This window comes from Tetrao urogallus (genome assembly GCF_951394365.1).
Source record: "Tetrao urogallus genome assembly, chromosome: 12".
NCBI lineage: Eukaryota > Metazoa > Chordata > Aves > Galliformes > Phasianidae > Tetrao > Tetrao urogallus.
The window spans coordinates 8,481,426-8,509,161 of record NC_136825.1 but is presented as its reverse complement, the minus strand read 5'-3'; the positions used below and the strand labels follow the sequence as shown (position 1 = coordinate 8,509,161).

Genomic DNA, 27,736 nt, shown 5'->3' with positions numbered 1-27,736 from the left:
CACGGCGACTCCGCGCGGCCCTCGGCGGGGCGAGGGCGCCCCCCCGCGGCGGGGCGGAGAGGGGCGGGCTCCTGCCGCGCGGGGCAGCGGCCGAGGCGGACGGAGCGGGCCGGGGCGCGGCGCCATGCGGCGTTCGCGCGTCCCGCGCCCCTCCGCCTGACGGAGCCCCAGCGGCCGGCACGGCCATGCGGCCGGCGCTCCGCTAGCGGCTCAGCCATCCCTTCGGCGGCGCGGCGGCGCCGAGCCCGGCACCATGAGGAACGGCGAGGACCTGGAGGGCTTCGACGGCGAGGCGTCCAGCACCTCCATGATCTCGGGGGCCAGCAGCCCCTACCAGCCCACCACCGAGCCCGTCAGCCAGCGCCGCGGGCTGGGCGGCCTCCGCTGCGACCTGGAGTACCTGCGGGGCACCTTCGGCAGGATCAAGCTGGCCGAGGTGGTGAGTAGCGCGCCGCGGAGCGGCCTCCCGGGCGTCCTCCTCGGGAGTGGAGGGGCGGGAGCGGCTCTCGGGCCGGAGCGGCCGTGGAGCGAACGTCGTCCGTCACCTGCTGGGCCGCTCCCCGCGCCCGCGGGACGCCGATCGGCCGCCTGCCCGTGACCCGGGCCCGCCCGAGGGTGTGAGGAGAGCGGGGCCGGGCGCGCGCGGTGCCGGAGCGATGAGCCGCTCCTGGGAGGGGAAGGGAGAGCGGCGCGGGGCCGGAGCTGCGCTGTGCCGGCGCTGCGCTCGCTGCGTGCGTGCCTGGCTGAGTTCCCTGAGCCCGAAGTGAGGAGAAACCCTGAAAGCAATCAAAAAAAGAAACAAAAAAAACCCCAACCCAAACGTTTCTCCGTTCTGAAAGAATTCAGGTAGCTTTTCTTCATCCGGCGCTGCCCGGCTCCGTCGCTTGGCGGCTGGGAGCCCTCGGGGGGCTGCGAGCACCGCTGCGGTCGCGGTGTGACGGCTCCCGGCTCCTCAGGTGCTGCTGACGAGGGGCTCCATCCGGACCGCGCTTCGCAGCTGCACGCTGTTCACGTTCTTGAAATTAGCAGATGGATCTGAAAGATGTTTTAAAACCGATACGAAAACGGCAGTAATTTGGAAACAGGTTTCTATGTAGTTTCTTATGGGGTGCTGCAAATGGTTTCTGTAAAATAAATTCCTTAAGAGCTGTAGCGTTTTTAAAAACAAGCAGAACTCATATGCGTTACTTCAGTGTTCAAAACCACTGCTGTTTGTGCAAGGCAGAGCTTGCACGTGCAGGTTTCATGTAAGGTGCAGTCGAAGTCCCTCGAGTCCAGCAGTGAGCGCGGGGTCACGGCAGGTTGTGCTGTCACCATGTCTACAGAAACGCAATGGAACTCAGCACTTGGAAGTGCCTTTTGTGTTCTTGTCCCTGCGCCATAGAGCAAAATGTGGGAGTGTTACGTGAGTGCCCTGAGCAGGCAATGGCAGTGTGTGCATTGCATGTTTTCAGGAGTGAGGCTGGAGGACCTGCTGTTGCTGTGCAGTGCCGACCTGTTGCTGTGCTGCTGAAGCTGGCCCTGCAGTACGAACTGTGCAGTGGGGCTGCCCAGTAGGTGAAAGCCGTCTGCCCTTGGGATCCTTGTTTCTGATCTCACACTGATCTCTTCTGTAGTGTGCTGGTAACACTACAAGTCACCTTTGAAGCCTGCCATTCAGCGAGTGGTCACTGATCATAAATAAATAAGTCCATTGTTGTTAGGATAGTGTTTTAAAACATTGTTATGAAAACATGGATTTGTATGTAACTAATTTAAAAGGTTTGTGGAATGTTTGTGTCTGCCACTGGGGACATGTAGTTCGTGTGTGGAGCATGTGAATGCAGCGGTCGGAAGCTGACAAACTGCATTAACTGATGCAGGCTGGAGGACTATGCAGCACCTCAGCGAGCTCAGGCTCTGTGTGTTTGAGCTCCAGAGGAGCTGTGTGGCTCATGGTAATGACTGGTGGGGCAAGATGCTGAGTTCTGCACGCTGACTGGAAGCAGAGCGGTCCTGGATGAAAAAAAGGAAGAACTCATTCCATGATGCACTGAATTCACTTATTTGCCAAATGTAATTTAGTTGTTATTATGCTTAATAATGCCTTTAATGTACTGTGGGAACTGAAATGTGTCAAAGGCCATTGTGTAGTGCTGACTTGTTTTTAAAAGTGAGGAGGAACTCCTTTATTGCACAGATGGGAACCTTCTCTTCCTCCATCCTCCCTCCCCGCCCCCCCCCCCAAAAAAAAGTGTGAGATTAACAATGTCTCTAAATATTGGTTTAAGAAAGAAATGCAGCAGGAAAGATGACAGTGCAATGCTTCATTTAGCATCAGGGTTTGTGTTAGGTTGGCAGGCAGAACTATCAGTTCAGAACAAGCACTGCCACTTGCATTAATCTCTCACTGAAGGACTCCCACAGCACAGCTCTCGTGCTGTGGATGGGGTAGGGCTGCTGGGTGCTGCCATGGTGGCATCCACGTGTCCCATTTTGGTTCTCAAAAGAAGGAACCAGGAATGGGGAAAAGGCAAAAGCCTGAAAGGAAAGGCAGAGGGCTTGCAGGACTGTACGTTGCTCATCTGTTCAAAATGCTGCTGCAGGAGTTGTTGCAAGATGGAAAGCAGTGTGAGGGGGAGGCCTGTGGAGTAATTGAAGCGCTGTTAGATGGGAGGATGGTTTTAGCTTGTTATCCGTATCTCAAGAGAATATGCCATAAACTGCCCTTTAGAGGGGCCCTGCTGCATTGTGAACACATGATAATGTTGATGGTTCATGTCGTGAGCAGCACTTTCCACATCTTCTCTTGGCTTCCATTTCCTCAGCTCCCAGATAAGGGTGAGCAGCGTTGCATGTTGTTGTTAATGATAAAATGATACGTGAACCAAGAGAACTATTTTGATATTTGGGATTTTCATTAGTCAAGGCTAAATTTAACAACTTTTTGGTGCATATGGCTGACTGCTATCTATGGCTGTTAGCATGTAATATGAAGACTAGTGAGAAAGTAATAGGAACAAGTAGCCTTGTAGAAGAGCTAAGCGTTTAGCAGGTGTTACCTTTTTTTTTTTTTTTTTTTTTTGAAGACTTTGTTGTTAGGTGAGCTTTCCAGAACAGCTCTTTAGCTACTCCTTGCCATTGCAGTGGGATAGCTTTATGTGTGTGTTTGGATGTGTGAGGAAGCACCTGGAGTAATGGAGGTTGGGCAGAGCTGTGAGCCTCTTTGGAAGGAGAAGAGGAAGGTGCTGAGCAGTGGGTCGCGTTGGGACAGGAGAAGGCAAGAGAAGCTAGCGCCCTTATGTGCTGAGTGTGGTGTGATGGCTGTCCTTGGAGATGAGAACAGAAAAGCTCTGTAGTTTATTTTCATTTCTCTGTGGTGTAATTTTATGTTTCTTATGCTTTGGGGGGCTTTAATACTTCCCATGGAGACTATTGTATGATGAAGCAGATACAAGTGCAAAGCTTTCCTATGGACATCCTCAACTGATTTGTTGTGTTTCAGATTTTTTCCCCCTTCCCTTGACTTTTACTAACATAGTCTCTCTCTCCTTTCCTGAGAATGTTTTTTTGGCATATGAGAAACTTCTTTGTGGGGAGTTGTTTGACTTTAGATAAAATTGAAGGTGTGAGAGAAAAGGAGCAGCTTTTCTAAATGTGTTACTGTCTTTCCTTCATTGTTATAACTCTGCATTTTGCAGAACCTTACCATTATTATTGGAGTTGGGTGTCAGAATATATTTACTGAAATTTCTGAGGAAAATCATGCCTGCCTGATGCCTGCTTCTCCATCTCTTTGGAACTGCATCTCCTGGTGAGCTTCTCATCAGGAAACCAGCTGGGCGATGAGGAAACGAGTCAGGATCCTGATGGGGATCTCACTGTTCTTGTTGGAATCCTGCTAGATTTTCGTAGGCAGTTGATTTGGGATCAAGGAGCACTTATCTACAAAATGGTACTGAGCCAGGTCTTGTCATGCTGGTGGTAGTTTGGAATGGTTCATCTGGAGAAGCAAGATTGCAGAGCAACCTTCTGGCGAAAGCAATGTCATAAACCTTTATGGTGTGCTGCCGGGGGGAGGCTGGGTGACCGCGGTAGGCAGTGGTGGCCCCTGTGGCTCAGACAGTGCTAGACATGTTCTTAATGTGCCAGTTCCAAAAATCCATCAGATTCCTCTTCAAGGAGATAATGCTTCTGCTTGGGAGGTCTCTGGGCTGCAAGTCAGTGATGAGCGTACTGGGAAGTATCGCTGCGTGCTTCTCTGCTCTGGTTCCTGTTCTGTATGCTATTGCTTGTTGGTGGAGGGAAGATTTTGGGCTTGACAAAATCTGGTGGGAATAGCAGTTCATATGTTCACAATTTTCTGAGTAAAAAATTCTATCTTCATTGGTGGAGAGTAGCTGAAGGTTGGAAAAAGGGTTGTTTTTTTCTTTGTTTTTTTTTGGTGTGTGGCTTACTATCATTGTATGTTTCCAGATCCAGACATTGGTTAAGGCCAGGACTACACTAGGTTTTTGCTATTAGGGTCTATTACAGTGAAGAAATGAAAGTGCAAAAAGCCTGTCGTGTTTACGATACCTCCATGTACCTACAGTAATTCTATTGAGAGTTCCCACTGTTTATAATAGAAAAAAAATGAAAGCAGTATTTACTGTTCCAAGCAGTGAGATAACTGCCAGCTACTTGAACTAGTGCAAGGTGTAACCAGCCATTTTGTTTAATTATCCCAGCACTCCTGTGCCTTCACCTCGGAATCCCCCCATCCAGAAGTGATGAGAGTGGGATGACTTGCGTGCCCCGCTGTTCAGTGGGATCCAGTGCTCAGCATCTCAGCGCTTGAACAGCTCTGCCCTGCTTCGTTGTCCCGTGATCTGCCTGCACTACTCTGTGCACCTCTCCTGGTATTTCTGAAGGTTACATTGTTGTGTTCTGCTGTAATTTCCAAACAGCAAATTTGTGTTTGTGTAAAAAGTCCTTGTGACTTTGCATCATATGTTGCACTTGGGTTCTTGGTGCTGTTCGTAGCTTCCTGTGCACATGTCAGGAGTTTGACATTGGATACTGCTGGTCTTTGGCATCTGGCCCTAGAAAAAGGACTTGCAGTATCATGTTAAAAGGATAATATTTTTAATACACAAATATGCTTAGAAATTCAGTGTAGGTAGGCCATGTCTGCCATGTCTTTTGGGTGTCTCTGAGCTGCTTCATTTCTCTTTGGTAAGTTTTTCTTTAAATGTAGCTTTGTGTGCTGTGCAGCAATATTTTTGTACCGACATTGACCATAGAAGGAGAGATGATGAGATAACACCAGCTAGCTTTGCTTTTTGTTATTTCTGTGTGTGCGTAAAGAAAAGGTGATGGCTTTCATCCACGGGAAAAGACATTTTCATTGCTCTCTTTCATGGGGTCTCTTAAGTATCATCTAGACGTGGGCTGTTGTCCTGCTGCTAAACTCCTAATTCCAGTTAGAAATTTCTCTTTAAGATGCTGGATAGCTTTAAATTCTGCCTTCAGCAAGAAAATTTAGTAATCTCTGTAATATATATGCTCTATTTTTTTCCCTACTGTTGCAAGGCATTGTAAGTGGTACTAGATACATAGTACTTATTGTGGATGCTGCGGTGAGAACTGTGATTGTAATGGGGTTATGGTTTGAAATGCAGCTTCTTTTCATCTTTCTGGTGATCTGCCTGAGACTGGGAGACCTGGCACTGCTCAGCACGGAGAAGATTGAGAGGGGGTCTGATCAATACTTACAGTGTCTAAAAGGCAAGAGTCAGCTGGATGGGGCCAGACTTTGCCCAGTGGCAGAACAGGGGGCAGTGAGCACAGACTGGAACATGGGAAATTCCATAGGAAGGTGACAAAAATTTTCTTTCCTGGTGCTGACAGAGCACTGCAGAGAGGTGGTGGAGTCTCCTTCTGTGGGTGTATCGGAGACCTGCATGGACGCTTTCTGTGCGGCCTGCTGCAGGGAGCTGCTTGGCAGGGGTTGGACTCGGTGACCTTCAGAGGAGCGTCCCAACCCCTGCACTTCTGTGATGAGCCTCCCCAGAGATTTAATTATCACTTCAAGGTAAGACAAGGAAAAGGACTAGAAGTTTAAGAGGTTGTGGTTTTCTTGTAACGTAAACAGTATAGGAGGAATCAGTTACTTCTGTTGCTGGTTAATGCAGTTTGCCAGTTCATCTTCATACTGGTTGATAGTCATCCCCCTCTGCTCAGGGCTGTGTGTGAGAAGCCTTGCTTCCTGCAACCAGTAGTTCAGCACTGAAATTTTCCATGGGGTCATTTGAATAGAAGTCCTGACAGTGGGTCATGTGCTGTCAGTCCGGTGGTAGCGGGTCATGATTTCTAAATTAGAGCTGAATAAAGTACATTCTGAATTAAAAAAAAAAAAAAAAAAAAAAAAAAAAAAAAAAATTCACCTAATTAATTCTCAGGTGATTGATGTAGTCAGCTGCTTCCAAAACATGAAGTCATGTTCAGGTTTCTCCAGGGCTTGTACTGTCGCATCTTCAGAATACTGGGAGGAGGAAAGTGGAAGCTTACTGTGCAAACTCTATGTAGAACAGATGTAGGAATGCACAGTCACGGCTGAAAATGTGTCAGCAGTGTTGCTGGCTGTGGGCAGAGAGGTCTCGGAGCTGGCACAGCACTCAGCACCACTGAGAAGTCAGCGTGGTGCAGAGTGGCATGGATTGAGCTGCGCTCGATCTCTACATGTAGTAGATGTCCAGGGTGAAGTGTGTGCTCACACTGCAGTTTGTTCAAATAGCATCATGGCTGACGTGTGGCTTCGGGTAATTGAGTTGTCTGTAATTAAACACAAGCATTTCCATTTTAGTAGTTTTCTGTATTTTTGTACAATTTAAACTGAAATGTTCATACGAGAAAGTAGCAATCATAGCTGTAATAAATATTATGGAACACATATGCGCTGTAAGTAACGTTAGTCCACCTTTATCTCATGAAATAATTTTGATTCTAATAATTGATGTTATGACTTGAATGTGATGAATAAGTTAATTAGAAGTTTAATTGTATACTGTTCTAAAAGAAACTAATAGTTGCACCTAATGCTTGGAAATGTCTTGACTAACTTAGATGAATCCTTGTAGTGAAAATTAGGATCTTTCAATTTAATATTGCTTTAATATTGCTTGGTAGCATCTTCAAAGCACTTGGGGAAGAAAGTGCTTCTGAGCTAGAGGAATGTTCCCTGAGTGCTGGCTGTGTTTGGCTCACAGCTGTGGGACGGTCGCAATGACAGCCACCAGGCCCGGGTGATGTTGGCAGAGCCTGAAGGCTTTTGTGTTGTTAACAATGTTTTATAGTGCTTGGGCTGCGCTGTGTGAGTTGGTTTCAGTCCTGGGGCAGATCTGTTCCTGAGTTGTAAAATTCCAACTAGGTGAATTTGCCATTGTGCGGTGAGAGCCTCTGGGTTCCTTTCTGTTTGGGTCTGCTGTAATGCAGTCTGAACAGCCGGACGGGCTGAGGGCTTCACGCATTCCCTGGTGCAGCTGGCAGTGCTCTTTTAATGTTCTGGCCTACATCTATTTTTTTTCATGTTCTGTTTTACCAGTATGTCTAGACTCTTTTTGCCTTTTAAGGCATGGCATCTAAGGGAGCCTTCAGATTGCAATCTTGGGAACGCTGGGATCGCAAGGACATTTTGCACCATTTCCTTTAAACAAAAACAAACCCAAAAAACTCTAATGGATTCCTTAGGACTACTCGAAGTTCTTGATTGTTTTCTCATTAAAATTCCTTTCTCGTTTTAGTAGTTGTGGGATGTTTGATGTTTTCTCATAATTTGGATTAAATGGAGCTTTAAAGGATACGGACTGAGTACAATAGTCTTAAAAGAGAGCTTTTGCTTACTCTGAAATACCCGAGCAGCCTAGTGAAATGTGAGGCTGTACACATCAAATACCTTGACAGTTGAAGTACACCTTTAGCTTTTAAAACCAATTAATTTATCCTTCTGTTTGTTACAGAATTTATGGTGCTGTGTTTTAATGTTGTTTGAACTAGTGTGGTTTCCAGCACAGGTTGGCTTATGAATGAGCAAAGCAGACCAGAAATGCTGTTTTGTTAATTTAAAAAAAATTTTTTTTTTAGGAGCTGAGTTAGGAATTCTCATAACTGCAGAGTAGCCCACATCTGTATACTTGATTTAGGATTCGCACAAGTGCCATGTCAAGAACATGTTGTGTTCCAGCAGAGAGAGTGTGTGTGCCCAGTGTACAGAACATGTGTGCAGCCCAAAGACAAAAATAGGGCAGCTGTGTAGAGCTGATTTTTTTTGATGGCAAAGGTATGATAAGTTATGAGTTCTTGTGGCTTGATGTAATAGAAAACATGTTATCGTTCTTAAACTAGTAAGTGCTGAAACAAGACCAGGGCCTTTCAGTGCGACTAATAGTTATGATAGTCGTTAAGACAGACCATTCACCTTTAGGAAGCTCAGATGCATCTTCCTCTTTCTTTGCGTCAACAGGGAGAGGGTTACTAAACTTTTCTTGAACTCAGCTGTGAAGAAAATTTTTCCCCATTCTGTTTCCTTTAGTCAGTTTTTACTGTGTTACTATTTTAATAATACTGCGTGAGTATAACTAGCAGTAAATGGGACTTCTGGAAAAGCATTTTATTCTTCCTCCTTTTTCTGCCTCTGTAAGTGCAGCTGGCAGCGATTGAGGAGGATGCAAAGGATTCAGAGCGTACAGAATTAAATTTAGTGCGACACTGAAGAAATGTGTGATGTTTTTCTGACCTATCCTTACCCAGCACGTCTAAGAGCATGATACGCAAATGCCAGTCAAATTGTGATAAAATTAGACTTGAAGAAACTGAACTGAGTAGCTTCACACTTAAAGTATTTCCACCTTTCTGTTATGCATTTGATTTAATTGTACTTCTTATCCACCCTGAAGCATGAGGTGCTGCCTGCAGTGGTTGGTCTACATGGATCTGTGCCCTTGGTGTGTCTGTCTGTCCCTTGGCATTGGGGTGGCTGGGTCAGGCTTGTAGGGCTGCTCACAGGGTTTTAGACTAGATATTAGGAAGAAATTCTTTACTGTGAGGGTGGTGAGACACTGGAACAAGTTGCTCAGTGAGGCTGTGAATGCCCAATCCCTGGAGGCGTTCAAGGCCAGGCTGGATGGGCCTGTGAGCAACCTGGTCAAGAGGGACATGTCCCTGCTTTTAGCAGGGGGTTGGAACTAGGTGACCTTAAGGGCCCCTTCCAACCCAAATCATGCTATGATTCTGTGATTCACCACGTTTGCTGTCTTGCAGTAGGCAGTGTGTTGGTGAGTCTGCCTTGTAAAGCTTGGGAGTGAGAGAGAGGTGGCTGTAAAAGGTTCTGCTGACAAATATCTGTCAGAGTGAGTATGAGGCAATGAAGAGGAAAACAAAGCCTCAAATATCAAGAGACTGTGAAGAGAGATGGGGGAAACTGACCTGCTGTAATGGAGTATTTATGTTTACTCACTGAAGCCATTGGCCCAGTGCAGTATTGTGGATCTAGAATAAGCCTGCACATTTATGAGCATGGCTGCGTAAGAGGTAGGTGTGCCATATGAAAGGATGAGCAAGATAGGGATGTACAACCTGCTATGCTGGGCTTCTGGTCCTTACTGTCTTGCATTTCCTGTCATTATGAACGTACATGGAATTGCAGTGTGCAGCAGTTGTAGTTCCTGGGGATCAGGGGCTTAAGTTTGTGTTGAAAGGAATCAGTGGGAGAAGCTGCTTACAGTTTGCGTGGTTTGTTTGCCTTGCTCCTGTGTGATATTCAGATGGATGCCTTTTGGGATGGGGTTGCTATGGAACTGCTGATAGGCTTTTTTCTTACGGGACGGGTGATGTTATATCTCTTTTTTATCTAAGTCTTGTCTACACCTAGAAGAGGTGTATTGCTGTGCAGGCAGCAGCATCTCTTGCATGGAGGAAGGAGACGGAGGTGGCAGGGCTGTGGTAGGGTCTGGTGCTGCAGCATTGTCCTGCACAGAGCAGTGTGGGTCTGCTGTGGCTGCTCATTGGGGCTGTGTTGCTCAGTACAAGGAAGCCTTTGCTAAGGTGGGCTCATCTGCCTGCTGTCACTTGATGTTTTGGAGAAGTGTGGTCACTGTTGTTGCTCTGAGCCATTCCTGGGGAGTTAGGATTAGAGAATCTTAGGTGTAAATGGCACCAAGTAGAGGTGACACTGGGGTGGTGGCAGCTCTTGGGATTCCTGGACAGGAGCCCTGTAGGCCTGGGCTCTGCTGCTTTTGACATCATAGCTGTCTGCCCGTGGATGTATTACTTGTAATGCTACAATGGATTTTCTCTAAGAACAATATTATCGTAATATGAAAAAAAACCAAATTATTTGGCAGACCAGTAACAGGAAGAGCTATGTATGTTTTTCTTTAAAAACAAACAAGCAAAAAAATCCAAACAAAACAAAAAAAACCCCACCCGACCTCAAACATTTCCCTACTGCAAAACATACTGTGTTTTACAGCATCTGAGTTGCAATTGGTTTTGCATACACGTAGCAGATGAAATGTTTGTTGTCTAGGCAATAAGCAAAATGGTCCCGATGCATATAGAGCAGGAAATAAGTACTATTTGTAGATTTCTTCCGTTCTAGATGCCACGATTAATTTCACTTGTAGAACTTGTGCATTTCTGTTTGAGTCAGGTGAGGATCTCTTCTGTTTTTAATTCAGTCTGGGTTTGTTTTCTGGAAGGTAAGTTTTGACATGCATATTGTTTCAAAGCAAGTAACTTTCTGTTGTTAACTTTGAGTCTTAAGAAGTTTGCTCATTCTTAAGTATGACTCCTAAAATGCGCCAGCAAAATGTTTCTGGCCTCAGAAATATGTTCTGTATTTAGAATTGGTCTTCTGCCTAAGTAGAGGAAAGGAAGTCAGCAGTGGATGAATCTTTGGAAGGTTACAGAAAATGGATGGTGGTGGCAAACTGTCAGCTGATTTAGTAAAGATTCCTCAATATTTAATGTGCTGAATGCTTGCTGTGTTACACCCAAAAAGGAAGGAAGGAACAGTGGAAACTCGATTGCAGCTACATGCAACCTTAGAGGTGCAGTGAGGCCTGAAGTTTAAATGATTCTGGTATTGTTTCTATCATCACTCGCAATACCAAATCCAAGTTGAATTCCAGAAGTCTTGCTGAGTTTTTCTGAATTTGTTTCATGTTATGTTTTTGTGCCATTTGAGCACAGCTTATGCAGGGTGCTGAGTTACTTGTGCTCGCTTAAGCTTCCTTCTCTGGTAAGCATTGTTTTCCTAAATTTGCCTTTAAGAAAAGCTTAATGCTCATTTGTGATTTAAAGCTCCTTGCAGTCTGATTACCGGAGTTAATAACACATTTCTTTTGGTCTTAAGGATACAGACAAAGAACAGGCGGGAAATCAACCATTCTTCTGCTTCGGGTAAAAGATGGTTTCCTGCTGGAGAAGCAGTACTGCATTTCAGCCATATGATCCCGAATATTCATCTCTGTGCCAGCTGTTTTAGATGTGGGAAATGCATGTGCTTTGCAAGGAATGAGACCCGTTTGGTTTCATACATTAAGTTAGAACTGCTGGGCCAAGTAAATGAGAACAATAAATCTAGGTTTTAATTCAAGAAAGTTAAATGTCTTCAGATACTTTAAGTGGTGCAAAAGCAATTTATTTCTTCTCAATTTTGTGCATGTGTATTTTACTGTACCATTAATTTAAACAGTCTGGATGTAGAAATGTCTTGGTAGTGTGACATTCTTACTGATATTCTGTGGGTATTTTTCAGGCAGAAAAAATGCTGACCGTTTAGTGGGTTTTTGGAAATGATGCATAATCATGTCATTGAACCACACAGTATGGCTTTCTGTGGTAACCTCATAGATAAACAGGAAAACTCTCATTTCTTAACTTTGTTTTCATTGCAGAACTGTCTTTTTATTTTAGTGCGAAGCTGTTGGATTATTTTTTAAATTATTTTTTTTCCCAAAATAAAGCACGGCGTGTTTTATCTTTGACAGGAGAGATGCAGTGTTAGCAAGCTCCTGAAAGCTTGCTTTTGTCGTCGGGTGCCTGTCGTAACACATTTTCTCCATTTGGGGAAATACAGTACTTTAAGTCTGATGTGCCTGCATTGCCAAGAAGATGATGTAAATATAAGCCATTCACATAGCCCTAAGGCAGATGATTTCTTCATTAAGTTCTCTTCTCCAGGGGAATTTACAGGAAAATTGAGACAATTGCAATAGTGGTATGAAGCTGATGTGCCTGATTCAACAAATGTTGAATCCAAATGTGGAGGCTCTCTTTCAATAATTAAAAGGCTCTTAATTGTAGTAGCTTCATCCCTTTCCAGCAGGGGGCTTCTGAATTGAGCTGACAGATGGGCTTTGCTACTCTTGAATAGAATAGCCTCAGGTTGTACGTGAGTTCCCTTGGCAGTCCTAGGTGTCCCGACCAGTGATATTGGCTAATAGGTTGCCAGTTAATTAAAATGAAAAAGCTCCCAAAATCATTGTAGGGAAATAATACTTGTACTTGGTGCTGTCATTGGAGATTCTCCCGTCTGCTTTTGCTCTGGGCAGTAGTGGGCAGTGAGGAGTGAGGCAACTGGGAAGTTCCTTCCATCACAGAGCTCGAGGTGCACTGCCCCTGCTGGGCTGCAAGTCTGGGCACACCCTGAACTCAGGGTGTTCTCAGCTCCCCTGTGAAGCTCGTTTTTCTCGATCCTGCTTTTGTTCACCTGGCTTTTGCATCTCCTTTGCTTGGGGGAAGTGTGGTTTTGCCAGTGGCCTCGGGTGCCTTTGTATAGACCTGTGTGCCCAGTAGAATTAAGCAGAAGGGTTTGTAGGGATAGAGTTTCACATTGATGCAGTACCTACTTTGTTCCTTTAGGAAGGGTGGAAGTAGAAGGGAAACCAAAACTAAGCCTCAAAAAGGAGGAAAAAGAAAGACGACGTCATAAATCTTACCTAATTGAACAAATTAGGATGGAATAGAAAACTCCCCAAAAGTACTCACTACAGAGGAAAGCAGCTGAAAAGTTTCATTTCATCTATCAGAGGGAACTTTTCTGACTCTATCCAAGAAAGCTGTGCTGTGTCGTTTGTGGGAGAGAGCAGTTATTCCTGTAAGAGGAGATCTCTACCACATTCAACTTCTCATTTTTCCTCAGTGAACCAACCCTGAAACTTCTGCTTCTGGAGAACTTCTCGTTGGTGCTCATCACGCTTGAGTACTAAAAGAGGTGTGACTCCAAAGTAGGGATTGCTTCTGTTGTCAGGAAAGATGTTTTCATTACAGTTAAGGAGCTCTATGGGAAAAGTGGACAAAATGATCAGCTCTAAACCTTCCATGAGTTCTGTCCGAAAATAAGCTGAGATGAAGACTTCCAGCCCGCCTCCAGATTTGCTGTGCAGCTCTCCTGGGTTCATACTTCCTTATGATCAGATCTGTCTACTTTATCGACACATCAACCAGGTGGTGTTCTGTGTGCCAAAATTGCATTCATTCACTGCCTAATTTACACACCCCACCTGAAATGATCTATTTCCTGTGTTTCGGGATGCAGTGAAAATGAGTTGTTTTTCTTGCAGTGTTAACATGTTGCATGTTTTGTTTGTTATTTTAAAATGAAGTTGATCGCTGGAAGAACCATAGCTTCTAGCAAGCTGCTTTGGCTCATGTTGCAGAATGTACACAACATTAAGTAATGTAATTATTCGGAGGGTGCTCCTGGCAAATTTATGAACGTGTAGTAATCCTGGTGTTTCAAAGAAAATATTTCTTGATAAACACTTTTTTTTTTTTTTTTTTTTTAGTTTTTGCAGAAAGGGAAGTTTGTGTGGGAGGGTAGTTTTTTATGTGGTAATTAATTTGACTTTTATTTTTTTTGTCATAGCATTTGTTGTGAGACAAATAACTGATGGCTAAGAGGAAAGTGTTGTCTGTAGCCCTGGTAGGGGGGTAGCCTTCAGTCTTTTCTTTAGAAAAATGATAACACGTCTGGTTGGAGTCTTGATGTACTGAAGCTTGGGCGTGAATTGTTTGCATGGAAATACTCATTCAGGTGGCCACATCCACTCGTGATGATAACCCTCACGTTACTAGTGAGTTACTCTGCCCATGTTTTCAAAATCCAACTTCAGCTTTGCTGTCAGAATTTCTATGATAAACTGAAGCAGCTGAGTTTTTCTCCCAGATGTATTAAGGAGGCACGTCAGTAGGCTCAGCTGCCACAGCCTAGAACGCTGCACGCTCATGGAGCTGCTTACACTGGTGACATGTCTCCATCTTTGGTGATAGTTGGAATGATTTGGGTTAGCTCCAACTGAAGTGTATACAACTAGTGCTTTTCTTAGGAGGCTGCATCTCACCTGTAAGTGTCTCCTGTGGTTTCTTAGGGGATAAAAGGAAATCTTAATACATTTCAGAGCAATTCCACTTACATTGATATTCATCTGAGCTTGGGGGCGTACAATTAACACCTAATGATTCCTTCCCTCCCCCCCAAAAGTGTCTCTTCAGCATCTAATTTAAATTCTATTTCTAAAAGTGAGAAGCACTTGAGCTTTTTTTTTCTTTTTTTTTTTTTTTTCCCGAGCTTTGACTACTACATCCATTTGCTCATAGAAGCATTCCGTCTGTGTGGAGAGAAGCCAGCATGAGATTCTGTCAGCAGCACGACCAAAGCTCCATCTGCCAAGTAGCCGCTGCACAGCGCAATGACCGATGTGCCCCAGCTTTTGGCTCCTTGGGCCTGACGCTGCTGGCACTGCTCAGAGCTGTTTATATTTTTAGAAAAGGAACCTAATATTGTTTGAGCTCGTGCTACAGTATTTCGGGAGAATATTGCAGAACCATTTCCTTTAAAACAATAAAATGTTTATTAGGGTTATAATACATCAAAAATGGTGGCAAGGACACTGGAGACTTTATTATATTGGAATGTGTTATAGAATTGTAGAATGGCTTGGGTTGAAAAGAACCGCAGTGATCATCTAGCTTCAACCACCCTGCTATGTGCAGGGTCGCCAGCCATCAGACCAGGCTGCCCAGAGCCAAATCCAGCCTGGCCTCGAATGCCTCCACGGATGGGGCATCCACAGCCTCCTTGGGCAACCTGTTCCAGTGAACAATGAATATTTAAAAGTTTCTGTGTTGCCAATTCACTGTGACTTCTAGCATTAATCCTGAATTTTGATCCCACTTGAGACATTTAACATTTTTCTTTTTTAAGGTCTGTGTTTCTTAAAATTATATTCTTCAGTTCTGAGACTTGTTCACAGAAAACATGAACTTCATTGCATGCTCTATTGTAAAATGAAGCTGCTTTCTGGACAGTTTTTTAATTTTTTGGTCAGTTAAACTCATTGTTGGATTCTAATTTTCAATGCATATTGTTGTTTTTTTCCAACCTTCCATAGCTGTTCAATGCCAAGGATAAAAACCAACTTCAAGTGTTCAATCACTGGGTATCTGTTCAGAATTTGTTTCAAAACCAGCCTGCTCGGGTAGCTAGCAAAAATTAGTGTAGTGTGTGCTGTTACAAAGACCTCATGCTAAATGAGCTGTGAGAGACTTCCTAGCCGAGTGTGATTTTTTAATTAAAACTGGTTTTGTTTTACTCTATTTTTAAACTTAAATTAGCTACTGTATTCTGAAGTATGTGGCTAAGGCAGTGCATGGGAGTGATATCCCAAACGTGGTATTACTACTGATTTCAGTGGCAAAAACTAACTGTTCTTTCAGAATCTTTTTTTCTTCATAATGCCATTTTAGCTGATAGGAGACAGACACAAATTACCATATGAAGTGCAGAGAGTGCTGGAAGAGAGGGTATTTGCAAAAATATGATTGAAATTTGCAAAGGGCAGTTTAGAAGAAACCAATTGGTATTGTGGCTTCTGCTAGCTTTGGTTTTTGCGAGGCATTCCATTTGAGACATTTAGCCCTGGAGAGGCAACTCTGTATGTTCTTCACCCTCAAATTGAAGTGACTTAACTGAGGTCACAGCAGAATTTTGTGGTGGAGCAAAAAAGTGAGTTCTTTCTGAGAAATGTGAGTGGGTTGGTGGGTGGGTGTTGTCTTGAAAACAAAGCAAAACATTCTTAAAGGCCTTCCTTGCTTGCTGTGGAAAATGTAGGGGAAGCATCCCTGGCATTGGTTTTCTTTTACCATTTATTTTTAAAGAGGAATCAGTTTGAAACATGCACTTATGTAAGATTTGTACTTTCTGTAGGTGTTAATGGTAGCTAATGTTGCTGCTTGTCGTCTTCTGTATTTTAGCTTTGTGTATGAAGCAGGTAGTGAGTTTTACTGTTTTATCCTAAACAGTGAATTACGCTGAAGCAGAAGTCTACGCTCTGCCAAGATCACTTTTGCATTGGGTGTGACATACATCTGACTTGGGTAATGGTTAGCTTATAGTACCAGGAGTTCAGTTGTTTTCTGCTCAGTATGTTAGCTACTGGTTTTATTTTTTCATCACTGAGGGAGCAAAGTATGCGTTTTCATAGAAATTACAGTGTATTGATGGTGATGAACATGCAAACAGGCAGGTGCTTTTGGAAGCTGGTAGAGATCCGGAATCTGTGCTTCTTAGTTTTCAAGCTGATATCGAATTCAAAATAATAGCTTGATTGAAATGTCTTTAACAATCATGCTATGATAATACTACATAAATGAGATTGATTCTGGCCCAAAAGACAAATGCATTTGATCTTTAAGTTTTGGAATAGCATATAATGAAATAAAATGTGTAGGGTACCATTTCACGTGTTTAGCCAAAGGCCTGGAGGGGTTTCATGCATTACTGGGTGTCTCCATCACTTTGATGTTGGACTCCTTGTTATTCTCCTAAAATAGACTTTCTTGAACAGGAGATACTCGGAAAGTCTTGCATTAATTTGCTTTTGTTTTTGCTCTTAGGCAGTGCCCTGTTACAAACTGAAATCACACATTCCGGAGTGTAAACTGATCATGTTCCCAATGGAAATTTCAGGAATACTTGTGGCTATTTTCGAAATGTGGAAATCTATTTATATTTTTTCCACTTGTTTTTCTTCCTAGGTTTTGGCACTGATTGCATTCATCTGCATAGAGACCATCATGGAATGCTCCCCTTGCGAAGGCCTTTATTTCTTCGAGTTTGTGAGCTGTAGTGCATTGGTGGTTACTGGAGTTCTGTTGCTTATGTTCAGTCTAAATCTTCACACGAGAATACCACAGATCAACTGGAATCTCACTGTAAGTTTGTACAAATCCTTGCTGCTAAAAACTGCAGAACTGTTTTTAAGTTTGGTCTTTGAACTTTACTTTCTACTGCTAATGTTTAAGATTCTGTATGTGTATTCTATGGTGACTGAAGTGTACAGTTTATATTACTTTCAATACTAACAGCAGAATGAGCTTTGCAGTGTAGCAAGATTAAACTATGTTAAATAGAGCTAAAATTCTTTTCTGGTAGATTCTGTTTGGAAGGAAGGACTTACTGCTACTGCCAGCAATTACTGTTTGTTGATGAAGTGGATAAAAATGCAGTCTGTATTTATTTAACTTTGACAGATGTGATATTTACAGTAGCCTGTTGTTCTTTCATAAGCTGTTTTTTATATTAGAATTCTGGTGGTGCATATATTTTCTTACACAGATTAATGTAATCCTTGGGCAAAAATATTGTAAGCTTTCTCTGAAAGTTAAGCGTTGAATTGTTTACACCCCTAACTGTTAAACATCAACTGGCAATGCTTGATATGTTCTCAAATACAAGGGGCTTTGGGAAAAAAACTGCTGGCAATGCACATTCCTTTTGTACAAGTCTCCATTTCCATGCTATATTATGAGTTAAATGTTCAGATTGAGCTGCATAAACAGATCACAAAATCAACATGAGTTACTCTACCAAAAGATCTGTCATCTTAAGAATAATGTTTATATCGGTTCTTTTGCACAGTACAGATAATACATATACATATGTGCATATGTTCTAATGTATTTTTGTAAGTGGTGCTTTAGACTGCTCACAGTACTTTCCAGGCTTCTGTTGTGATTTTCTTTTAATGTCAGTTGTTATTGTTGCAACTTGCTGTTTGTAAGCCTAAATGACCTCTCTAAAATGAGAGAGGAATGTGAAAATAGATGATTCTTTGTACCCTAGGGATCCATGTTTTATTGAGAGTGTTCTTCCTAGGAGTACTTGTTAAGATTGGGGTAGATTGAGGAATGTGAGTGGCAACTGTAGGTGAGGTAGATACAGGTGGCTTGCAAACAAAACCAGTGGAGCCACTGGAATTTTAACGGGTTGTCTTGCCTTTTCTCCTTCCTTCTCTTTTGCTGGCATTTTCAGTGTTTATCTTTGTGGCAAGTTGCAGAAAAAAGGTTATTTCTTTCTTTTACTGGCCTGTTTATTAGCCATTGCAGCAACGGTCTTTATAAATGACACAGCTCCGAAATATGCTGGTAGGACGTACGAGGGCATGATTGTTGCATCAGTGTCACAGAAGATGGTTTTCCTGGTGTGATAAGAGTGAATACTAGACCCAACTTATGCTGAAAGTAAGCTTGACCAAGATAATTTTTATCAGGAGACTGGTGAGTGGTTTGCCAAGTGACCGTGACTGAGCCGGATCACTGGAAGAGTCAAGTTGATGACTTTGCATGCCCTTGCTCCTTTGTGCTGGTAGCTTTTGTTCTGTTGCCTACAAGAACATTGTGACAGTGTGCTGAATTTATGTAAGTACGAAGGCTGACTTTTACTGCCTTTCCTTCCGTATTGCAGGAGATAATCAGTGATATAACCGGGTGGGTCTTTTCAGCCACTGACTTCTTACAGATTTGAGCAACACTTTTCTGGTAATGAAGCGATAAGAATTGCTGCTTTGAGTGCAGCATTGTGTATCTCTGCATAGTACTCAGTGTTGGAGATCTTTAGAGAAAAGAGTGCTTAAAAATCCAACTAGTTAAAAAAAATGAAATTGTTTTGAGCCCTCTATTTAGGGGCATTATCACACCCTGAAACCAGCACCTCTACAGCTCGGAGGAGTGTGACATGATCAGGCTTCAATCTGAAGGGCAAACGGAATACTCTGCAAATGTTTTGGCTTTCTTTTTTTTTTTAATCTTATTAACAGGGGATAAAGTAAATTGTTATCATTTTACAAGTCTCTTCTTTTGAGTAAGTATTCCAGAGATCTCTAATAGAGATGAGAACTGGAAGCTTACGATGTCCATTAACTGCTGAGACCAACCTTCCTCCTCGGGTTATTTACTTATTTTAATAATGAGCAGTCTGATGGGACCTTTACTAGTACTGTCTTGTAGAATAGCTGTAGTCTGTAACTTTGTGAAAGTTAGTAGAGAATCTAAGAATGGAGGATTGTGTGCTTTCTGCCTCATTTTTTTTTCTGCTTATTTTGTCATTTTATTCTTTACAGTATAGACATATACTCACACATTTTCTTCTTTCCATATTTCATACTTTCCTGTGTTTTGACAGTTATTTCAGTAATTTTCCTGCTGCTCTGAGATGGTTATCACAAGAATTGCTTTCTGAACTACATTTCCACATTCCTCAATTCTGTAGGAAAAAATTGCTACTCATGTAGAAATTTATGTAGTGCTTTTATGATTTTATAATGAGTGTTTCCCCTGTGAAAAGTCTCAAGCCTTGCTTTTGGAAGCTGTTTGAGATGAAGAGGCTTGAAAGAATTTTATAGTGTTAAGTGTAGTCAGGAGTTTTCCTTTAAACTCGGCATGCTCACAGACTTTCTAGGAAAATCATTTGTTTTTCAAACAGTCGCTCATGTTGGAAAATTAGCCCATCAACTGCTTTTGTCCAATACAGGATTGTTTCCTTTAGAACTACAATAAGATTAGACTTTTCTAATGCATTATGAATATTGTCTGCTGTCTGTGGTAAGGAGAAAAATAAGAATCAGTATCTAGCAGAGCTGTGTATATACACACACACACACGTACACACATGTACCAGATTTGTCACTTTCTGTTTGCTTCATTTTTAGTCATTTGAGGAAAAGAGCTTTGCTTCCATCCTAATTAGAGACTTGTCAGCCAATTTTTACATTTTCCTGAGATAAACATGAAAGAAGCTTGGAGAAGGATAGAACTTTGCTTGGGTGCATTGGAAAGAAGGGTTTGTTGCAGTGAGATGAAAAAACAGTCACTTGTCTCTTGCACAGCTCTATCAATGTTGTGCAGTTCTGGGAACCTGTCAGTGGAAATTTCCATTTCCTTTATGCTTTACAACTGAAAGGGAGCCTATTCTGCAAGGAGACTTGTAAATGGCATGGGGGAATGTACTGCACACTACAGCAGAGATTTCTGCTAAGCTGATGAGCTGTTGCTTTGAAGTATTGTATTCAATGTAGATTAATAACCTAATCTTCCCTTCATTTTGTGCTTGGCTATATTTATATATTTTAATTTCATTATTTGAGTCAAATACAAGGTGAGCTTGAGATCTTGCATCCAAATATGTAGGTGCTGTGGCCCTCTCATAAGGCCGCAGTGAAAAATGTAATGGAGGTGTCTGCGGTAACTTCTTTCTTCTGATGAATTCCTGTCTGTCTGGGGGGGATCCACAGTAGCACTGCTGTACCCGAGATGGTGTGGGGAGGGAAGGAAATGATGGCAGAGAACTGGAGTTTGACAGTATTTCTTTGAGAGTTTGAGTGAAGAAACAAGTGCAAGTTGTTAGACATGTTCTATAATCAGCCAGTGGAATGGACTAGTTATGTCTTTGTACACAAAAAGAATTTCAATAGATGTTGAGCATTTAAAAAAAAAATATTTTAAATATGCGCTGGAACTGTGGAAGCATCTTTTAGTCTGTGCAGTTCTGAAAAAGGTTTTTTGTTTTTGTTTCCAGTTGTTAGGGAGAGAAAGCCTCGTGGGCAAGTAACTGACAGTGGTAATTGACAGGAACCTTGATGTGGTGCCAGATTGACAAAAGTCCTTGCCAGCCTTGGCTTGAGGAGTGTAATTACAAAGATGTACTTCAAAGGCCTTCCCAGGGCAAACTTGATTATTTTTATTTCCCCTCCTCCCTTTCATTTTTATTTCTTCTGAAAATATCTTGCTTTTCTTTGGCTTGTTTAGCTGTCGAATGAGCAAGTCCTTCCTCACTTTTATTTTTAGTATTGTCAAAATAGTGATGCCTTCTGAGGATGAAAGTGAATAATGACAGATTAAAAAAGATGATCAGAATTTATTTCCTCCCGGTTTGTTCTTTGGGCAGTTACTTTGTGCAGCCTGATATAAACAGTAGCGTGTTACTACTTAAGTAAAACAAACATAAGCTTAGAATACCCCAGAGTATTACCTGGCCTGGTATTTATTGCTAATGGGGTCTGTTGCATAGTGAGGAGAAGTGGTCCCATCTGTACACAGGATGGCTTCTCAGAAAACAGGGAAGCAGCGAGGTGTGGTGAGCAGGAGGCCAGGGCACCTCTGCACAGCTGGAGTGGCCCTGCACGTCTCTGGTGTGTTTCTGGAACTGTTGGGCATGCTTTGTGGGAGGGGGGTGAAGTTTGTGTGTCTTGAATAGCAGAAGCTGGTTTGTTTAGCTGGGTGAAATGCTTCTTTACCTGTGTAAGCCCAAATAAATAGGAGATGGGGATTAATGCTCATACAGTTAGTTTGGTTCGTTCTACCTATAACTTATTTTTGCTTGAGAAACCATTATTTCTATTAGTAATTCTGATGGAAAAAATTACAGTGTTTAATAGTGTGATTAGAGAATAAAATTGTGAGTTTGAGTAGGGATGATTGAATTAGATAATTGACAGTACATTTGTGAACTTCAGATTGGTAATTTCATATAGGAGCAAGGGGAAGAACTTCCTCAACCTTGTGAAGTACTGATTGGAGAAGAGTGAATGGCATTGCCATCTCCTGAGGTCTTATCAGACCTCATTCCTAGCACTGCTTCAGGCTTTCCATCCTCATGAACCCAGGAACTGTACCTACTCAGGCCCTTCAACCTAAAGGCTAAAGAATACTGTTCAATTGCCTGTCTAGATAGAGATGCCCACTTCACAGCAGAATAAGCAGAAGAAAACCTCACATTTTCAGTATAAATGCTGTCTTGGCAGAAACATGTTGACATCTGTAAGTTAAGGTGCCTGCTCTGCCCTGTGCTCCTGAGCAGCACACATAGGTGGTAAAGGCAGTTAGGTGTCCTTGGATGCTCTCCTTTTGGTTAATACCTCTATTAGGACTGTTGGTGACTGAACAGAATGACTTGTGAGTAATAGCGAGGGGTCAGAGGTCCATCTTTAATTTTAGGCCATTTTGCAGAGGAGAAATGGAACGGCAGCTGTCTAGAGTGGATTTGGTTCAGCTCATACATTTTATTCTCTGCCATGGATGGCAGCTTTGCGCAGTGTTTTGTGGCACAGCATACTGTCTCATGAGGTTGCTGTAATTTCAGCAGAAATTCTTTTATCTGTGTGATGTGGTTTTTACTTTGTCTATAAATGCAATAGTAAGAACTTTAGCTATATCATGGCCAGATTTGAAAGGACTCATCTTTTTTCAATTACCTTATTCTTTTTATTGTCGAGATTATTTGTTTTCTCATATTTGGAGAAAAGCTACGTTACTTTAGGGAGTGTCCTCTGCTTTTTGAATTTCTGATGTAGTTCATTCTCCTTTGTTTCTGCTCAGACTTCTTCCAAAACCAGTGTAGATTATTTTCTTGTCTAAGTAGTATGTACCAAATTTGGGATTAAATGCCTCCACTGATGCAAGCATCTTTGATTTTACTAATATGTACTTATATGACAGTGTTACTGATGTCATTGCTCCTTAAGTTCCAAACAGTCTAACTTGTGGACATGAAAGATTATGTTAGTTTTAGCTTTTTAAGAGATGAACCAATTAATAATTAATTCCGTTAGAGGATTTTAACCTGAACAATAAAGATGAAAATGTAGAAATGAGTGTGTCAGAACCATAAGATGGAATGAAGTCTTTAGATTTGAACTGTTAAGTCATTTGTAAACACAAATCTGAGCGTGTGGAAATAAAAAATGTGTCTGGAAAATAAAATAGCAATTGTGGATTATAAGAAATAGGAAGGGGCGCAACTTTGATTTGTTTATTCTGATGTTACCTAACTTACAGATAAAAGTAAATTTGAATATGTCTTCATTCTTAAATGTTCATCTGCTGATTTTGTTATCCTGTTATCTTTGGTGTGGTTTTCCATGCTGAAATTTCTGAACAGCTATTGTTTCATGATTATCTAAACTCAGGAGTCTTCATGCATGCAGCTCGATCTTTTTCGTATTCAGCGCAGCTTAGGTTCTTTGATTTGTACTGTGAGAAATGTTATCCTCCTTTCAAGTAGCTTCTGTGGCTCTTTTCTTCACCGTGTTCAATTTTCAACATAATTTTAAAAATGTGGATACCAGACCAGAATGCAGCATTCCGATGTCCCTTACAAGGGTATGGTAACCACCTTGCACCTATTGTATCCATATGTGCAGTGGAATGTTGAAGTGCTTTTTCATCTTCTTTTTTGGTCATGGCACGACATGTCGAGATGCCTACCGACGGTAATTCTGAAGTTCTTAGTTATTTCTCCCAGGATCTTGTCTCTGTTCTGTAGGTTATGTCTGTTGGTTGTAAAATACTCTTAATCAAAGGGCATCATCAGTGTGGATGGCCTTTCCTCAGTATTTACTTTCAGCATCCTTGGTGGTATAGACGTTTACTCTGGAGACTTGATGAAAATGTTTAATGCTATTTAGCCATATATTGAGAAAAGATTTGTGCAGTGAGAACCAAAGCTCTTTTTGGAGACTTCAGGATGCAGGTAGATCTGATAAACTCCAAGTTGATGAGGTGAATACTTGGAGAAATTGCAGAATGTAATTTCTTTTCTAATATCTCTATTTCTTAAATTTTATTTTCTGTTTTACAAGAAATTGTGTCATTAGAACTGCAGTAGCTATTAAGTGAAATACCAATTTTGTTTGTTTTATACGCAAGATAGTATTTGTCTCACTGAGTTTGAACAGAAATATAAAGTATCTGTTTTTAGTTGTACACTGGCAGGTGAAAAAATGGTAATTGTTTCTTAGGGACTCACAACTTCCTTATGTTTCCTTCCTGCTGAGACAGAGCCACTGGGCTCATGAAATCTGAATACATGGTTAGAAATAGTGAGGAGCAGTAGAAGTCTCCCAGAAAGGCCAAGTCCCCCTTTTAGATGAGGATCGGTCCTCAGTGCTAGCTTGCACACTTCATCCTCAGGTGTGCTTAATTTTGACAACCAGCTGTCACTGAGTCATTGCCCTCAAATGGATCATATTCCGTGTGAACAGCACAGCACCAGATTCTGTTTTCACCATTAGTTACTAAAACATTCTCAAATGATGGCTGCAGAAACAGATGTTGGGCTTAACCACTTTTTTTCTTTCCTGTACTTTTTTTAGGGTGGCTGGATGGTAGTGATCAGTCCAGAGTCTTTGTGTTACATATCCAGAACCTAGTTATGGGGCAAATATTATATTTATCTTCAATTTTCTAAGCATAACTCCTTACAGTACTTTAAGATGTGGTTCTAATAATGAAATAGTAATTCTCTGGTAAATGGATCAGAATCGGGAAGTGAGCTGGTTTACGTGTAAGAGTCATGTAGAGTAAATTTGCCTTTTAGTTTTAAGTAAAAAATAGCAATGAGGTGTTTTTTTTTAAATGGTGGGGTTGACATGTTCAGTCTTTTAGATTTTTCCTTTTCTGTGTCTCAGTCTAAGGTGTACAGCAAATTTGAATACAAGTTTTCTTTCCATCCCCTTTAGCTGCGACAGTGTTCACCTCTCACTGATTTCAGGTTCCTTCAGGATATTTCTGTTGAGCTGCCGTTCTCTGCTTCCTGCACAGACCTACCTGAGCCCTGCCTTCCTCCATTCTTTCAGTTACCATGGTAGTCTGTTATTTCCTATGGCTGTGTAGTGTACAAAAATAGTGCTATGTAAATAAGCATCAAATATTTATTCAAAAAATTGCAAAGAAATGCGCAGAATGACATACTAAACAGGTATTCCCTAGCAAACCTAGTCCTTTGTTTTTTTGTTGAGGTTATCTTGAAGTCCATGCTTCTAATTTGTCTTATATTGATGTAATCATTTTTGTGCTAATAGCTTGCCATTTGGAATTTACTTATGTCCCAGTGATATGTTAATGACCTTTGTTTTTTGTAAGGCCTAATTATCTGAACTCCAGGTGACACGTGCAGCGTATGCATAACTGAGCTCCGTGCTTTGTAGCATATTTTGGTGCTTAAAGCAAAGCAAGAATTTTCTCTGAACACCTCAGAGCACCGAGGTGGTTGTGCATGTGTTCTGGTGTGTCTAGTTGAAACATCAATCCTATGCGATAGACGTGGATAAACCTGTGTGTTCATCCAATGCGGGCAGCTGTTCTTCATTGAGAAACTGCAGGGTGTGTGCTGTTGTACAGATAAGGCCTCAAAGAACTTGCAGTCAAACTCATGAGTGTTATGTGGACAGCACATGGAGAGTTGTAATGTGAAAGAGAGCAGGGGAGTGTTAATGCTGGAGATTCAAATTACTTCAGTGTCAGCTGAGATGGAACAGCTTTACCCATTGCTAATGCTGACAGTCGATTCTTAATAATCCCAGCAGACACTGAGATAAAACATCCAGAGCTTACAATGGTGCCTTATTTATACTTAGTATGTGAATAGAATTCAAATAGTGATGGGCACACATACTACATTTCCTGTGTAATAATCTGTCATCTTTTACGTGTGATAAACTACATAGGAAGTGGGAAAGTATTACTATAACTTTTGTTCTAACCTTTTCCTGTTTCATCAGTTGTAATAAAAATAAGTGGACTGTTATTGTTTAATAATGCTGAAGGATTGTTATTATTATTTTTTTAGGATCTGGTCAACACTGGACTCAGCACTTTCTTCTTCTTCATTGCCTCTGTAGTGCTTGCTGCTTTAAACCATAAAACTGGAGCAGAAATTGCTGCTGTGGTAAGAATTTGAATTTCTTTTTATGAGTCACTTAAGTGGCTATTAAAACCAAGAATAATCTTTTAGTTGTGTTCTTGTGATATTTCTGTTACCTTAGTCTTCCCAATTTGCTTCTTATTTTACAGTTAGGTATGCAGTAATTTTGGTTTTAAGAATGTTGATTTCATTTGAATTTAGTCTCGCGTCTTGGGGCATGACCAAGCAGGAAAGCAGCTTGCTGAGAATGCTTTACCGATTTTATTAGTGTTGCTTCTTTATCTATACCTAGCTTAGGTAATACAACTCTATATTGTGAGTTTACAGAAAAGGTATAGTCAAAAATTCTTACCAAATGGAGCTTTTTTTTCGTAATCTTCTGAGTTCTTCTTGCTCACAGAAGATCAATTTTTGTGGAAGGAGTGTAGTGGTACTTAAAGATTTTAGAATCTAAAACAATAAAGTCAAGCACATTAACTTTGTCCTTGAGCTGGCAAGCTTGTTTTTTCAAACCTAGACATTGAAAATCACACAAATTCTGCAGAAACACCTAGACCTGCAAATCAAATCCTCTAGGCTGATGGTCTAGATTGGCCATCTCTTGTCATTTGTTCACTGCCAGGTGCATCCTGAGGAACGAATGAACTGTTTGGATGAAGAGCCATATTATTACAAGAGGTTCTTCCAGTGAAGTTGCATTGCAAGGTGTAATTGTTGTGTTTGTAGACGAAGAACTTAGTTTTCTTGGATCATTGATCTTAGTAGCTTTCACAAATTCTCTAGTTTATTGAAGAAAAACAACATCAGGTTTATAAGCTGTGATAATCTATCAGTGCAAGTAAAGCAGAAAGCTAAACTTCTCAGAAATTTGTTATGAAACTATGCTTATTGTTTTCAAAAATTGTCTTTCTACTTCTTGTAGATATTTGGTTTCTTGGCTATGGCAGTGTATGCTGTGAACACATATTTAGCTATTAAGAAGTGGCGAATGAACAGCAGACAACAAAGCAGTCGGCAGACCAGTGATTACATGCGTGCTCGGACAGAATCCAGAGAAGTAGATCATCGCCCGGAGATTCAGCGTCTGGATGCATGAGAGCAGCATCTAGATGGGACTGCAGAGGGAAGAGAGAAGTGCTGAATAAAGTGTTTTTTCTTTATTTAAGAAAGAAAAGGAAAATCAGATAGTGGCAAAGAATGCCCAGCCCAGATATGTGCAGAGAAGCATCAAGTCAGAAGCTGTTTTCGTGAAAGCAGTAGATGTTGGCCATTCAAAAGCAAAATCTTTTCAAGACATTCACATATATATACATATATTGTATATATTATGTATAATATATTATATATATGTTCTGAAGTATGTTAATGTTTTGGATTACTGCGCAGAACTTCCCTTTCCTAAGAGCAAGCTCTGAATATACATGTTCTGCCACTGTTTCTTCATCTGTCATAAAAATTAAGACCAGAGCTATCTTTTTTGTTTAATATAAGAAAGAAATCCACCAGGAGCAAATTTAATACACATGAAAAGGAAGTGGGGGGCAAGTAGCAATAACTTTACTATGTATCGTGTCCAGCAACGCTTTGTATCCTTCCTTGTGCAGCCTTGGCAGTGCAGTTCAGTTCTCACCTGCAAGATTGCACGCTGTTTCGTTGTTGTTTCATTCACCTAGCTGCCACATGAAAGTCTCTTCTGTCTTCTGGTTGTTGATTTAATGCTGAGGCAGTTATCCT

General features: G+C 41.7%; 1 protein-coding gene across 1 annotated transcript; it reads left to right on the top strand.

The window, feature by feature from the left end:
* Positions 1-253: 253 nt before the first annotated feature.
* Positions 254-27,098, top strand: CMTM4 (CKLF like MARVEL transmembrane domain containing 4; the record flags this gene model as incomplete). Its single annotated transcript, XM_079541343.1, has 4 exons — positions 254-439; positions 17,062-17,238; positions 25,928-26,026; positions 26,925-27,098. The coding sequence occupies 4 exons, from the start codon at positions 254-256 to the stop codon at positions 27,096-27,098; spliced, it is 636 nt and encodes a 211-aa protein (XP_079397469.1).
* Positions 27,099-27,736: the final 638 nt, after the last annotated feature.